Source organism: Leptopilina boulardi, unplaced genomic scaffold, assembly GCF_019393585.1.
Source record: "Leptopilina boulardi isolate dan_hultmark-lab unplaced genomic scaffold, ZJU_Lbou_2.1 LbouV2_330, whole genome shotgun sequence".
NCBI lineage: Eukaryota > Metazoa > Arthropoda > Insecta > Hymenoptera > Figitidae > Leptopilina > Leptopilina boulardi.
In genome coordinates, this window is record NW_026137897.1 from 2,288,603 (window position 1) to 2,302,541 (window position 13,939).

At 26.5% G+C, this 13,939-nt stretch overlaps 1 protein-coding gene and 1 non-coding gene across 5 annotated transcripts in view; one reads left to right on the plus strand and one right to left on the minus strand.

Annotated features, from left to right (window-relative positions):
- Positions 1 to 13,939, plus strand: part of LOC127285080 (PH domain leucine-rich repeat-containing protein phosphatase 2) — a 104,966-nt gene that overhangs the window by 87,478 nt on the left and 3,549 nt on the right. For all 4 annotated transcript variants that reach the window (XM_051310892.1, XM_051310893.1, XM_051310890.1 and 1 more), the window contains exons 7-14: positions 6,888 to 7,035; positions 8,171 to 8,296; positions 8,375 to 8,528; positions 8,674 to 8,734; positions 9,552 to 9,806; positions 9,892 to 10,101; positions 10,282 to 10,444; positions 10,532 to 10,815. In XM_051310892.1, coding sequence (XP_051166849.1) covers positions 6,888 to 7,035; positions 8,171 to 8,296; positions 8,375 to 8,528; positions 8,674 to 8,734; positions 9,552 to 9,806; positions 9,892 to 10,101; positions 10,282 to 10,444; positions 10,532 to 10,815 — 1,401 coding nt within the window. The remainder of the gene's footprint in view (positions 1 to 6,887; positions 7,036 to 8,170; positions 8,297 to 8,374; positions 8,529 to 8,673; positions 8,735 to 9,551; positions 9,807 to 9,891; positions 10,102 to 10,281; positions 10,445 to 10,531; positions 10,816 to 13,939) is intronic.
- LOC127285345 (U5 spliceosomal RNA) lies at positions 7,292 to 7,413 on the minus strand. The gene has a single exon (XR_007843592.1). It is a non-coding gene; the product is annotated as a U5 spliceosomal RNA (small nuclear RNA).

Here is a 13,939-nt window from a genome sequence, read left to right on the forward strand (position 1 = left end):
TTTTTGATTATGGTTCTTAAATAAATAAAAACCATTTTTCAATAGGTTTTAAAATCAACTTACGTGCCAAATTAAAAAAAAAATTGAGTTTTAAATATATAAAAATAGTGTTTTATGAGGAACCAGAATTTATTTAATGTATACTTATATATAGATAATAGATGTTTTAGATTTGGGTTCATATAAATTTATTAACATTGAAGTTATTTTTTTGTTTTGTTTTTATATTTATGCATTAAGAGTGTCGAACGGTATCTGAAATTTTTTAGCAAGAAGAGAGTTTTAATTATCGCGCTCAACGTGAAATAATATTCATTTTAAAATACTTTTCTTCTCGAAACACGAACACTTTTAACAAAATCAGCCAAAATCCTCATCTTATAAATTTCCTAAATCCAAAAGACGGTATGAATCCATAGAAAAACATGGTTGCAAAACAAAAAGTAGAAAAGTAATCTAATTACAGCTGCGACTTTGTACGCCCTGCATGCTGCTGCCATCTGACGGCGGCAGGAGGTAATGAACCTGTCATTATATTACTTTTCGTTTTGCAATCGTGTTTTTGTATGGATTCGCATAATCTTTCGGATTTAGGAAATTTATATAAGATAAGAATCTCTAGCTGCTTTTGTAAAAAAGTGTCCGTCTTTCAAGAAGAAAGTATTTTAAAATTAATGTTTATCATTTTCACGTTTAGTGCCGTTTTTATAGGGCGAAAATTAAAGGTCTCTTCTTTCCAAAGAATTTCAGGGACTCTCTTAAATAAATTTTGTCCCTCTTAAAATAGTTCTTTTAACATTATAATTTAATTTTTTAAAATCGGATACAAACACTACAGCAATATAATTATTTATATGTAAAATTAAAAATAAGTAATTATTTTATCATTTATTACAGTATTTATTAGATTAAATAAATTCTGATTCCCCATAAAATTACTGTTTTTTTATATAAAAACTAATTTTTTTTAAATCGGGCACGTAAACTGATTTTAAAAACTATTGAGAAATGTTTTTTATTCATCTAAGAATCATAATCAAAAAGAATTTTTAAGTGCCAATTCATTTTTATTTAAATCACCTTCTGGCGCACCGTGAGCCCCTAGCTGGGACTTCGCTCTCGTTTCAGCAGGGGGTACACTTTAGTCGCCTCTTACGACACGCGGTAACCTATGGGGGCCCTATTCTGATGCCAGGGCTGTCACGGCGGTTAGTTACCGAGCAAGAAAAACTGGGGTAGAAAACTACCCCAAAGGATTTTTAATTAATTACCACATAAAAGTAAATAATCGCCGCTGAGTCAAAATTGATAGTTTGATAAGTAAACTTAATTATGGTTAGGTTGCCGCCATGATAGTTAAGCGTACAAAGCCAGGGCTGTAGTTTGAATTTTCTTTGAAGTACTCCTCTACCCCAGAAAATAATTTTTCTTGAAAATTGTATCTTCGAATTTGAATGAAATTAATTTCAAATATATTTCTATTAAAAACTACTTTTTAGTTTGAGGTTATGTTAATTGAACCTCCTTAAGGTGTTAAAATTTCACATGGAATTTTAAATTTGCAATTCTAAACATAATGAGATAAACAATCAAAACAAAAATTAGTCCAACACTCGACATTTTTGAATCTTCAAATAAAATAAAATTATTATACTATTAAATATAATATTATTGTTGTAATATTATTATAAAAAACTCAAAAAAACTTTTAAAAATTTTTAATTGACTATAAAAATGATTCCGCAAAAGTTTTGAAATAATTTCACCATTGACAAACGAAAATGCATTTTTGTATATATATAATAATTATGAAAAGCAAAATATCAAAGCAAGTTTTCTTTGAGTCGGGAAACAACTTTTTAACATTTTAATCAAAGAAACTGTTTTCACGGCGCGCTCTTTGAAATACATAACTTTGTGTTTTTTTCTCTTTTTTTTTGCAACATATTAGAAAATTCTCCTTTTCTGTGCGCAAAAAATTAAGTAAGGCGAATATATATATATATATATATATATATATAGGTATTTAAATTACGACAGCGTTATTATATAAATAAAAATTTAATTAATAGTCGATAGCTAATGTGATTAAAAATAGCCTTCACTAAAGTTATTTAGAATTTTCCAAAATTTTTAAATTTTAATTAAAAATTTTTTAAATTTAATTTTTTTATTTATATACAAAATTTTTAATTGTAGAATTTTCAATTCTCTGAATTTTCGTTTTTTTTTTAATTATTTTCGATACAAATTCTAAAGAACGTTTTTATTTAACCGAAAAGAACGCAAACGACAGAGAGATTTGGTGCGAATTTTAAAATTTGTTCTATTACAATTTCCTGTATTATTTCTGATTGGTAGATTTTAAAAATCGCGCCTAAATCTTATGTTCGGTGATTTCAAATTTCGATCACATGAAAAATTGACGTTTTTTTTTAGAATTCTATCAAATCAAAATTCGGACAAATGAAAATTCGGTGACCTAAAAAATTCCATAACGTAATTTAATAAAATATAAAAATATATAGAATTTCGTTTTGTATCCTGTAACTGTTCTGTTTATCTGAAATAATCAAATAACTTCTATTAATTGCTAAATGGTTTTAATCGAATTAAATTATGGAATCATTATTTTTTGATATGAAATAAAATGAGTTATACTTTAATAAAATAGAAATAATAAAGTAATACTTTAAATTAATAAGTAAAAATAAATAAAAAGGTTCAGTACCAGACATAACCTTAAAATTAAAATGATTTTATATAAAAAAATTAATAAAATTATTATTATTATTATGATTGCAAAATATAAATAATGTTTTTATAATTTGGAAAAAAACACCATTGTAATTTCAAGAAACAATTTATCTCATTTAAATTTATTGCTTTTGTAATAGTTGTTCCAAATTTTGTATTTTTTAAATTGTGTTAGATTATGTCACATATTAAAATTACATTAAAATTTTTATATAAAAAACGCATGCTTTTAATTATACCTCATTCTGAAATATATATATATATATATATATAAATGAAAATATAATTTGATGAGATGATATCTTCTATTGTTTTCGATTATTATTATTATATAATATATTTATATTAAAATTCACGAGGCTACTAAAAATTAACCAATTACCAATTTTTCTTCACTGAGAAAAAAAATTTAGTGTTTGCAACAAAATTATTTGATTAGGCAATTTTGGTTCTTGTAACCAAATTTTGGTTGGCTGAAACAAAGTCGTAGAGTTATCTCAACCAAACATTTGGTTAGGCCAACAAAATTATTTGGTTGAACTTTTTTAGATTCCAACTAAAATTTGGTTACGACAACAAAATAATTTGGTTAACACAACAAATAGTTTGGTCTTAAAAACCAAATTACCAAATTTTTTTGGTTGACTCAAACAAATAGTTTGGTTGCTTAAATACCAACAAAATTTTTTTGTTGGTCCAAATAAATTTTGGTTGCTCTGACAAAAAATTTATCTCAGTGTTTCTTTTTAGACCCCCTCCCCCCTAAAATAGGTAACGAAGTTTATGAACGGCCCCTAATTTACTTTATCATTTCTGATTGGTCGATTTTAAAAATCGCGCCTAAATCTTATTTTCGGTCATTTCCAATTTCGGTCAAATTGCCGTCTTTTAGAATTCTATCAAATAACAATATAAATAAAAGGGACTTTATTCTTGAAAAAAATTATTATTACTAATAAATGAATTAGTTAATTAGTTAGTTAATTAATTAATTAAAATTTCTTAAATTGTAAAATTTATTCTAATTTTCATTAAATTTGATGAAAGGCGATAAATAGTCAAACGATTGAAACTAACAAAATACTTGTAATTTATGTAGTTTACTCTAATATATAGATGATTTATTAATCCGCTTTGAAGTTTTGAGGAATAAGTTTTCGCGAAAGCATTGGAGCGTTTAGGAGTTTCTGAGAGGTGAGTTGTTGGAGGGGAAAGGGGGCAGATTACCACCCGTAAACCACCGGTAACTGGTAGGATTGTTACCGGTAACCCCGGGGCCGGTCGTATAGCCGACACGGCACATTATGCGGTCTCGCTTTATACTCCTTGCAAGAAGATAATTTCTTTTGGTTACATCAGAGTGGTCTGCCAACCCATCCTTGGTCGTCTACCTCTCTCTCTCTCTCCCGCTCTCTTTTTTTTCCAAAGCAACACCAAACACACAAGTATATGAACTTAGAGCTTCTTCACATTCAGTGCAAGAATGAACACTTGATCGAATGTATCAAAAATTTACCCCCTTCAAAAAAAAATAAATTTTCAAATTAATATTTTATTGTGTATATAACTTTTAAGTGTAATTTTTGCTAATTAAAAAGAAATTATGTTTTATAATATGTGTGTGACATAATAAGTGTCTTTTGATAGTGAAAACTCAGTGAAACTATGTTTAGATAAGAATTGGATATTAATAATAATTATTAATAATTGTGAATCAATTATTCAGATGAGAAATAGAGGTAAATTGTTATAAAATAATTAATCCAAATTCTGTAATTAAATCCTAATTAATATCAAAAAATAGCAAAATAAAAATATAAAATAAAAGATCGTAAATGAAGAAAATTACTGGTTACAATCGCAATAAAAAATGAGTTTTTATTTTTTATTAGCCGAAACGGCTATTTGACTCAACTAATAAGATATGCGGCTATTATTACAATAAAATTTCAAAATGAATAGTAAAATGATATTTCGTAAATCAAAAATCATATAATTTACCATTAATAATTTATGCTGTATATATCGAAACAAAGGAATGACATACCCCAGTTAATGTTCTTTATCTAAATCTCGAAATCAAATAAACTTAACGCACAGTGCGTTTGAGTTCTTCAACCCGTTAACCCAGAATTATTGTTATAGGTTTTGTTGCTTGAAAATGAAATTCTAACTGAATTCCCAAAATTAACATAATAGCTCAAAGGCTTAATAACAATACACTAAATTGGCTTAATCAGATACCTAATTACAAGCATTCAGATGTAGATAAAAAGTAAATATAAAAAAAAACAAAGGGAAATAATATATTAATTAAAAAAAGGAAATTTAGAGAAATTATTTCTCTTTATGAAAATATATACTCTGAAAAAAATTTATTTGATTCAAATTGATTGACTATTATCAAATAAATATTTATTTGTATCAAATATCTTACCCTAAGCATGCGTGCTTTGAAAGATAGTTTTCCTAATCTAAATAAATTTGTGAAATCTATCATAAAACAAAAGTTAAACTAAAATATTTTTTTTATATAATAAATTACATCTCAGTGTTAATATTTACATTAAATAAATATATATTTTTTTTGTGGAAATTGTTGAAAGTTAATTCTTAACCATGCTGAACCCTTTCTCTCAAACTAAAATTCAGTAACAGAATCAATTAAATGGTATTTATTTCAAATACAGAAATTATTGATTCAAATACAATTTAATTAATTCAAATAAAAATTATTTGGTTCAAGTAAATAATTGATAATAGTCAAGTAATCGAGTATTTGAAACAAATTTTTTTTCAGTATAAAATTAATAATATTTATTTATTTATTTATTTATTTACGGGACTTCAAAAGTAAAGTGCCCTTTAAATACAAATTTTTTTTTAGTATAAAATTAATAATATTAATTATTTTATAACTGTTAATAAATTGTAACCACATTAGGAAAGTGATATAGTTTTTTCTAGAACTTTTCTACTACATACAGTAGTATTTTTCGTTATTTATTATTCATCATTAATATAAAACAAGCCTTTTCATTTTTTCTTATATCTTCTTTAACAGTCGTCTCTGAAACAAAAAGAATTATTATATTAAAAAAAAATATTGATTTCATTAAAATAATCGGTTAATTAACTATTATTAAATAAATATTTATTTGCGTTAAATAATAATTATTGAGTTAATTAAATATTTGTTTCAAATACAAAAATAGTTGGTCCAATATTTAATTCCAATAAAAATTTATTCAGTTCAAATAAATATTTAATTTAAATTTATTAAATGTTTATTACCAATTATATGAATTAAATTTTTTTTCAGTGTAGAAATTAGATCCAATGAAAATTCAAATAATTATATAACGAGTTATATAAATATTATGATGGAAATAAAATATATTTCATATATATATATATATATATATATATATATATATATATATAAAAAAAAGATGCAAATATCTATAAAGAAAGCGATTTTCAAATTATATGAAAAAATAAACATATATATATATGATTTATAGAAAGTTCTTAATAAAACTCTGAATTATATTTTATTTAGAAATTGAAAGTCTTTTTAGGTATTCATTAAAGAACTAAAGACAGTAAAAGTTGGCTATCAACTTGAGGTTACAATAGTCGATGTATATACACAGGATTTCATTATAATTCAAACGTTCCTTGCTTAAGTGCGCATCCTGTGGGTGGTTCACCAGGTTTAGCTTCAATGATTTGATTTCTTTAAGTTGATTATACATTACTAATTATACTTCAAATTTCTCCTTTATAAAAAAAAATTTATTAATAAAATAATTTTATTAAATTTATTTTAATATTCATTTATTTATAGATTAATAAACTCTGATGAGTAAACACCAGTTTTGAAACTTTAAACAACTTTTCTAAAAAAATTGCCAACATTCTAAAAAAAATTCTTATTATTAATTGGGACATGAAGATTAGAATTCTTTATTTTTTACATGTAAATAAGCTTCTTGTTTTACTGTTCTTATATCTTTAAAAAGACTAATTATTTAAATGTAAAATATTCACGTACCTAATTAAAAACGAATAATTTCAAAATTAATTTTGATTTTCAAGAATAATTAAAAGAAAATTTTATTTTCCAGTTTGAAAGAGTTGAATCTTGATCGCAATGAGATCAAAGAACTGCCAGAAGAAGTGGGAGAATTGCGACACTTGAAAATAATTTCACTGGCTGGAAATTCGATCAGTAGCCTTCCGAGGTTTTTGAAAATGCGAGCTCTGGCAATTACGGTAAGTTTTTTTTTGCACCCAATCAATTGAAAAGCAATAGTGTAAATTTAAAAAAAAAATAAAGCAATGAAAAAAATTTTTATTGAAATTATTCCCTATAAAATAGCAAAAAAGTAATTTTCTTCGTTTTAGAAAAAGGATAATTAATACGATAATTATTTTTATTTTTTTTTAGAATATTTGCTATTTGAAAAATTGCAATAAAACTAGAAAAATTAGATTAAAAATCGTAAATTACTTTTTCGAATTAATTTATGACCCAGCTTTCGCCGGGTACGAAAAAAAATTGTCTTATAGACTCATCATTTGTTCCCCTCCACGGAAATCTTTAGTAAAAGGCGAAAGATTTATACGTGTTCTGAAGGGAAACCAGAGTAATGAATTGAGCCTCGCTAGCCCTTTATATAGGTTTCTACGTTTCAACACGTATTTGAGAAATGTAAACAATCGCGCATTCTATCGGAAAAAAATCGAAACTAACTGTCAGCGCGCCACAATTTTAGACGCATGCGTCAATTTAAAGGGATTCTATGTAGAATTTGAATGAGAATGAAGCGCTCTTACCACGACTATATATGTAATTTCGTGTATACAATTCAAGGACAATGAAACAAGAGTTTTAAAAAATCAATGATACAATTTTCTACCATCACATTCTGATAATTATTTTATTATTAAATCAATGAGACAAAATTTTTTTAAATAAAATACGAAAAATATTGCAATTTTTGTGGTTTCAAAAAATTTATATATTATTATTATTATTACACTAAAACAAATTATTGGATTTAAATAATTGGTTACTTAACTATTATCAAATAAATATTTACCTGAACCAAATAACTTTTATTTAAATTAAATAAACTGTATTTGAACCAATAATTTCAGTATTTCAAATAAATACCATTTAATTACCTTAAATAATAATTATTTAGATCAAGTAATTATTTATTTGATAATAGTCAAGTTACCGATTATTTGAATTAAATAATTTTTTTCCAGTGTATTATTATTATTGTTATTTTTATTATTATTAATATTATTTTATCCTTCTGCAAATTTAAATTTTATTAAAAATTATTATAGAATTTAAATTACTATAAAATAATAATAATAATTAATTTATTAATTGCAGGATGTCCTCTCTAAAGGGGATCATGGAAAAATGCACAAGGAAGAGAAGAACAATCATAATAATCTACAAAAAGTAAATCTACGAAATAATCATCTGAAAGGAAGTATTATACTTGGAAATTATGGAGTAAGTATTTTCAGGGTATATAAAAATTATGCATTTAAATTTAAAAAAAAACAATCTAATATAAAAATTTATTTTTAGAATTTAACACACTTGGATGTTAGTGAAAATAGCATTGAAAAGCTCGATATTAGTGCTTTACAAGAATTACGAAGCGTTCGATGTGCTAGAAATTCTTTAACCGAATTAACAGTCTGTGGTCGAAATTTAGTTTCACTTATAGCCGGAAATAATAGTAAGATGATTACAAATTTTTCAAAATATTTGATTTTTAATTAACGACTAATTAACGAAATTAAAAATTAAATTTCCATTTTTAAATTAACAGCCAAATAAAATTATTTAGGGAAAATTTTTAAATTAATACGTTTTTTTTACAGAACTTAAAAAATTGACAATTGAACCAACACCAACGAATCTAGAACACTTGGATGTTTCTTAGTGAGTATTGCATTACAAATACATAAACTTAATAATTAATTATTATTTTCATTTGATAATTATAATTTATTATATTTATTATATTTATTATATTATAATTTTTTCTTTAAAAAATAATAGTTTATTTATTAATTTATTTCAAAACATAAATTTATTTAGTTTACGTTTATGGTTTGAAAATAACATTTTAAAGTTTTATTTTTGAATTTTTTCTTACCGATTTCTCATATTACTATCGATTTAAAATTATTTACCTTTTTAAATAAATATTTTATATTTAAAAATATTAACTTTCTATCCGTTTGATAAAAATTTATTAAAAAGTTTGTAATTACATGATTGAAAAACTGGACTTTTAAAACAATTTTTTTTTTAAATTTCACTGTTTTATTTTAATATAATTAAAATGGAATTCAAATATCAATTTAGCTTTCTCATAGAGGAAGTTTTTTTTTTAAACAGATAATTAACTAATTTTTTATTATTAATTAAAATAAATAAATTATTAATTAAACTAAATAAATTATTAAATAAGTATTAATAATTAATTAATTAATTTAACAATCCAGAATATGTTTGTAATGGGAGTTTTTTTGCATTAGATTTTGAGATAGCATTATCTTGAATTAGAATGATTAAGAGTTTGCGTTTTAGTTTCATTTTGCACTTGATTTGATATAGATTTATATTAAATTGACAACAGAAATAGCATTTTGCCAATGGTAGACGTTGAATATTATTTTCCTTCAAATTAATTGAATATTAAAAAAGTATTTCATAAAAAAAAATTAAATAACGTATTTTTGTATCTTTTCAGCAATTCACTGGATTCTCTGCCTGAATGGACACCAGAACTGCCAGTGTTACGTGCACTGTTTGCATCCCATAATGCCTTGACAGCTTTGCCAGACAGATTGTTGTCTCAACCTTCGAGGCTCGAAGTACTACATTTACCTCACAATAGATTACAAGCACTTCCTCCACCGAGAAGACCTTTGAACATTGTTCATTTAACTCTTCAGGGCAATGCTTTGACAGCGTTACCAACAAGTTTCTTTGTTAATACCGAAAAGTAAGCAAAAATAAATTGTCAGAAAGTTGTAAATTTTTTTTTCAAACTGACAACAAAAGGTAAAATGAATTAATCTTTTTTTCAGAATGAAAGTTTTAAATCTCTCCAATAATCGACTGTCAGAATTATCATTTTCCGATCAAGGAAACAAAAATCGTCACGTTTGCCATGCACTTGAAAAATTGTATTTAACGGGAAATTGTTTAACTGATACAGTTTTAGATGCACTAACAAAATTCTCATCATTGAGAGTTTTACACATGGCCTATAATGTGCTGGATACACTTCCCGAAAGGTAAACATTAATGTAACATAAATAATTTAAAATTTTTTATAACAAATAAAAATAATGAAAAATAATTAAAATTTCAATTTATAATTATTTTTATAAAAATTTATTTGCATTTTTGAGTCTGAATTCTCATAACACTATTATAAATAATTACTTTTTCAAATAATGTAATTTTATTTACAGTTGCATTGCATCTTGGACTGAACTTGAGGAATTAGTTCTATCGGGTAATAGACTGCAGTATTTGCCCGACAATGTTTCACACTTAAAGCACTTGCGAGTTCTTCGAGTACACTCCAACCGTCTCCTTATTTGTCCCACATTTAACAAGACCACATCTTTAAAGGTATTTTCCACAAATTAATTTCTATTCCTTCGATAACTGAATTTGATTTTATTTAATTTAATTTTCCATTTTCATCACACCATATAGGTATTGGATTTAGCTCACAATCAATTGGACCGAGTAAATTTATCGACTCTAGTACCACCACAATTACAATTTCTGGATATATCATGTAACACTCGTCTTCATGTGGATCCACGTCAATTTCAAGTTTACAGATCTCAAAGACCAGTTTCTCTTGTTGATGTATCCGGTCAGAATAGACCAAGTTTGCCATCTCATCCACAACAACAGGAATCATCAACGGGAGATAAAGGATTGGAACAACCATGGAGATTGGGTTTCTCCGAGACGGCGGGAACAAGAGAAAAGTAAATTAATTTTTAAATAAAATTTAGTTTGCGTCTTCAAAAAAAAACAGAAAATAACCAAAGAAATAAAATTTATATTTATTACCGCTTGATAATTCAGTGATATTTTAGTGTCCGAGGGTTGCATTTTTCCACCCTCTGCACGGTGTTTATATACGGAAAAAATGTTTGCCTGATATGTAGCTAAAAGAAAATTGTCGGGATCTCTTCGTAATGACTCCTGATGCTTGAAAATCACCCTCCCAAAATTTGATCTGATCCTTTTTTTAAGATATTCGTAAAAAATATTAAAATTTCAAAAAAGTGTTACGTCTCAAATAGAGAAATAACTAACGAAATAATATTTTATTTATGGCCGCTCGGTGAATGAAGGTATACCTGTTTCATTTACAGAGCATAAGGCTCTGAACTAAGGGTACAGGAAAGAAAGAGAACAGTGGTATTTAATGACAAGGGTACAAATTTATTTAGACAAACTTTTAGAGTTATAAAATTGATCTTTGAGAGAGAGTATCTTGAAGCAATCATTCTTGAAATAAAGGTAAGTCAGCATTCCACTGCAACAAGGAATGTAGAGGTTACTACAAATTTTTATAAGGAGTTAGGAAGGATTTAGATAAAAAGTATTACAATTTACCTTGAAAATTTAGATGTAAGATGTATGAAAAAGGACCACTGCTGTGTCCTAATTATGATAGGAACTTCTGGTACCAGATATAGTTTAAGAGCTCAGAGGAAAATTGACGGGCCTTGGTGATGACCACAGGTCCAGAGTTCAGTTGACCGTAATGAAACACAAACAGTTAAATTTTTCCAGAAAAGGAAGAAAAAAATGATTTCCAAATATTATGGGAAGTTAAATCCTTGAATACTCCAATGAGCTCTTCTTGATGTAGAAACTTTTAACACAGAGATTCTTCTAAGTCGAACTTGAGTATGAAATCGAGCAGAGTAACAATGCTTGTACTAAATTTCGTATGTGACGAAGACGTGCTGATACCAAAATATGAACTGAACTAGCGGTTTCGGTGGCAATTTCTGAACTGGTACCAAATATGAAGTAGAAGTAACGTGTATGATGAAAAGATCTGAACTGAACTCTCCGTAAAAATGTAGCCCTTTTATATCAAGTTTTCGTAGGAGAGACTATAAAATTTTATTGTCTTGTGTTGCTAGTTCTATCTCTCTCTCTCTCTCTCTCTCTCTCTCTCTTAGTTAAGCGCAAAAGAGGGTTTGTCTGATTATAATATAGAATTAGAAAGAGAGCACCTCTGTCTCAGAAACGCAGGTGTAGGCGACAAACACTACAGGGGTAGTATATGAGAAGGAGAGCGCCTTCGTGTCAAATCGCAGCTGTAGGAAAGAGACACTCGTTTATGCCCTTTTAAGGAAATACTGAGTTTCGGAATCTCTTCGTAATGACTCCTGATGCTTGAAAATTACCCCTCCAAAATTTGATCTGATTCTTTTTTTAAGATATTCGTAAAAAAATATTAAAATTTCAAAAAAGTGTTACGTCTCAAATTGAGTAGATGTGTTGAAAGAAAAAGGACCACTGCTGTGTCCTTTGTTGTCAGAGGAAAAAGAGCTGGTACCAGCGTGAGTTTATGACGTCAGGAAGGTTGACGGGCCCAGGTATAACCGCAGGTCCGAAATTCTATTAGGCGTGACACGGTGCGCCAGAAGCAGGTTTAAATAAAAATGAGTTGTCACTTAAAAATTCTTTTTGATTATGGTTCTTAAATAAATAAAAACCATTTTTCAATAGGTTTTAAAATCAACTTACGTGCCAAATTTTAAAAAAATTGAGTTTTAAATATATAAAAATAGTGTTTTATGAGGAACCAGAATTTATTTAATGTATATTTATATGCGTATAGATAATAGATGTTTTAGATTTGGGTTCATATAAATTTATTAACATTGAAGTTATTTTTTTGTTTTGTTTTTATATTTATGCATTAAGAGTGTCGAACGGTATCTAAAATTCTTTAGCAAGAAGAGAATTTTAATTATCGCTCTCAACGTGAAATAGTATTCATTTTAAAATACTTTTTTCTCGAAACACGAACACTTTTAACAAAATCAGCCAAAATCCGCATCTTATAAATTTCCTAAATCCAAAAGACTGTACGAATCCATAGAAAAACATGGTTGCAAAACAAAAAGTAGAAAAGTAATCTAATAACAGCTGCGATTTTGTGCGCCCTGCATGCTGCTGCCATCTAACGGCGGCAGGAGGTAATGTACCTGTCATTATATTACTTTTCCTTTTGCAATCGTGTTTTTGTATGGATTCGCATAATCTTTTGGATTTAGGAAATTTATATAAGATAAGAATCTCTAGCTGCTTTTGTAAAAAAGTGTCCGTCTTTCAAGAAGAAAGTAATTTAAAATTAATGTTTATCATTTTCACGTTTAGTGCCGTTTTTATAGGGCGATAATTAAAGGTCTCTTCTTTTCAAAGAATTTCAGAGACCATTCGACTCTCTTAAATAAATTTTGTCCCTCTTAAAATAGTTCTTTTAACATTATAATTTAATTTTTTAAAATCGGATACAAACACTACAGCAATATAATTATTTATATGTAAAATTAAAAATAAGTAATTATTTTATCATTTATTACAGTATTTATTAGATTAAATAAATTCTGAGTCCCCATAAAATTACTGTTTTTTATAAAAAAATTAATTTTTTTTTAAATCGGGCACGTAAACTGATTTTGAAAACTATTGAGGAATGTTTTTTATTCATCTAAGAATCATAATCAAAAAGAATGTTTAAGTGCCAATTCATTTTTATTTAAATCACCTTCTGGCGCACCATGATGATGAAACTCCCAATAATGAGTCTCTTCCAAAAAAAAGGAAGAATGGATAATTGCCCAATATAATGAGAAGAAAAGATCCTCGTTTAATGTAGAGGGTTTTGACACTTGACTTTAACTTTCGTATAAGAAAATTATGCACTTGAACTAGAAGACGTCGACTGGTGCCCAAAATGAGCTTGATGTAATACGTATGAAGAGGATTTCAGAACTGGTCTCTCCGTGAAAATGTAGTCCTTTTATACTGAATTATCGTAAGAGAATAGATAAAATGTTATTGTCGTGCTATATATTT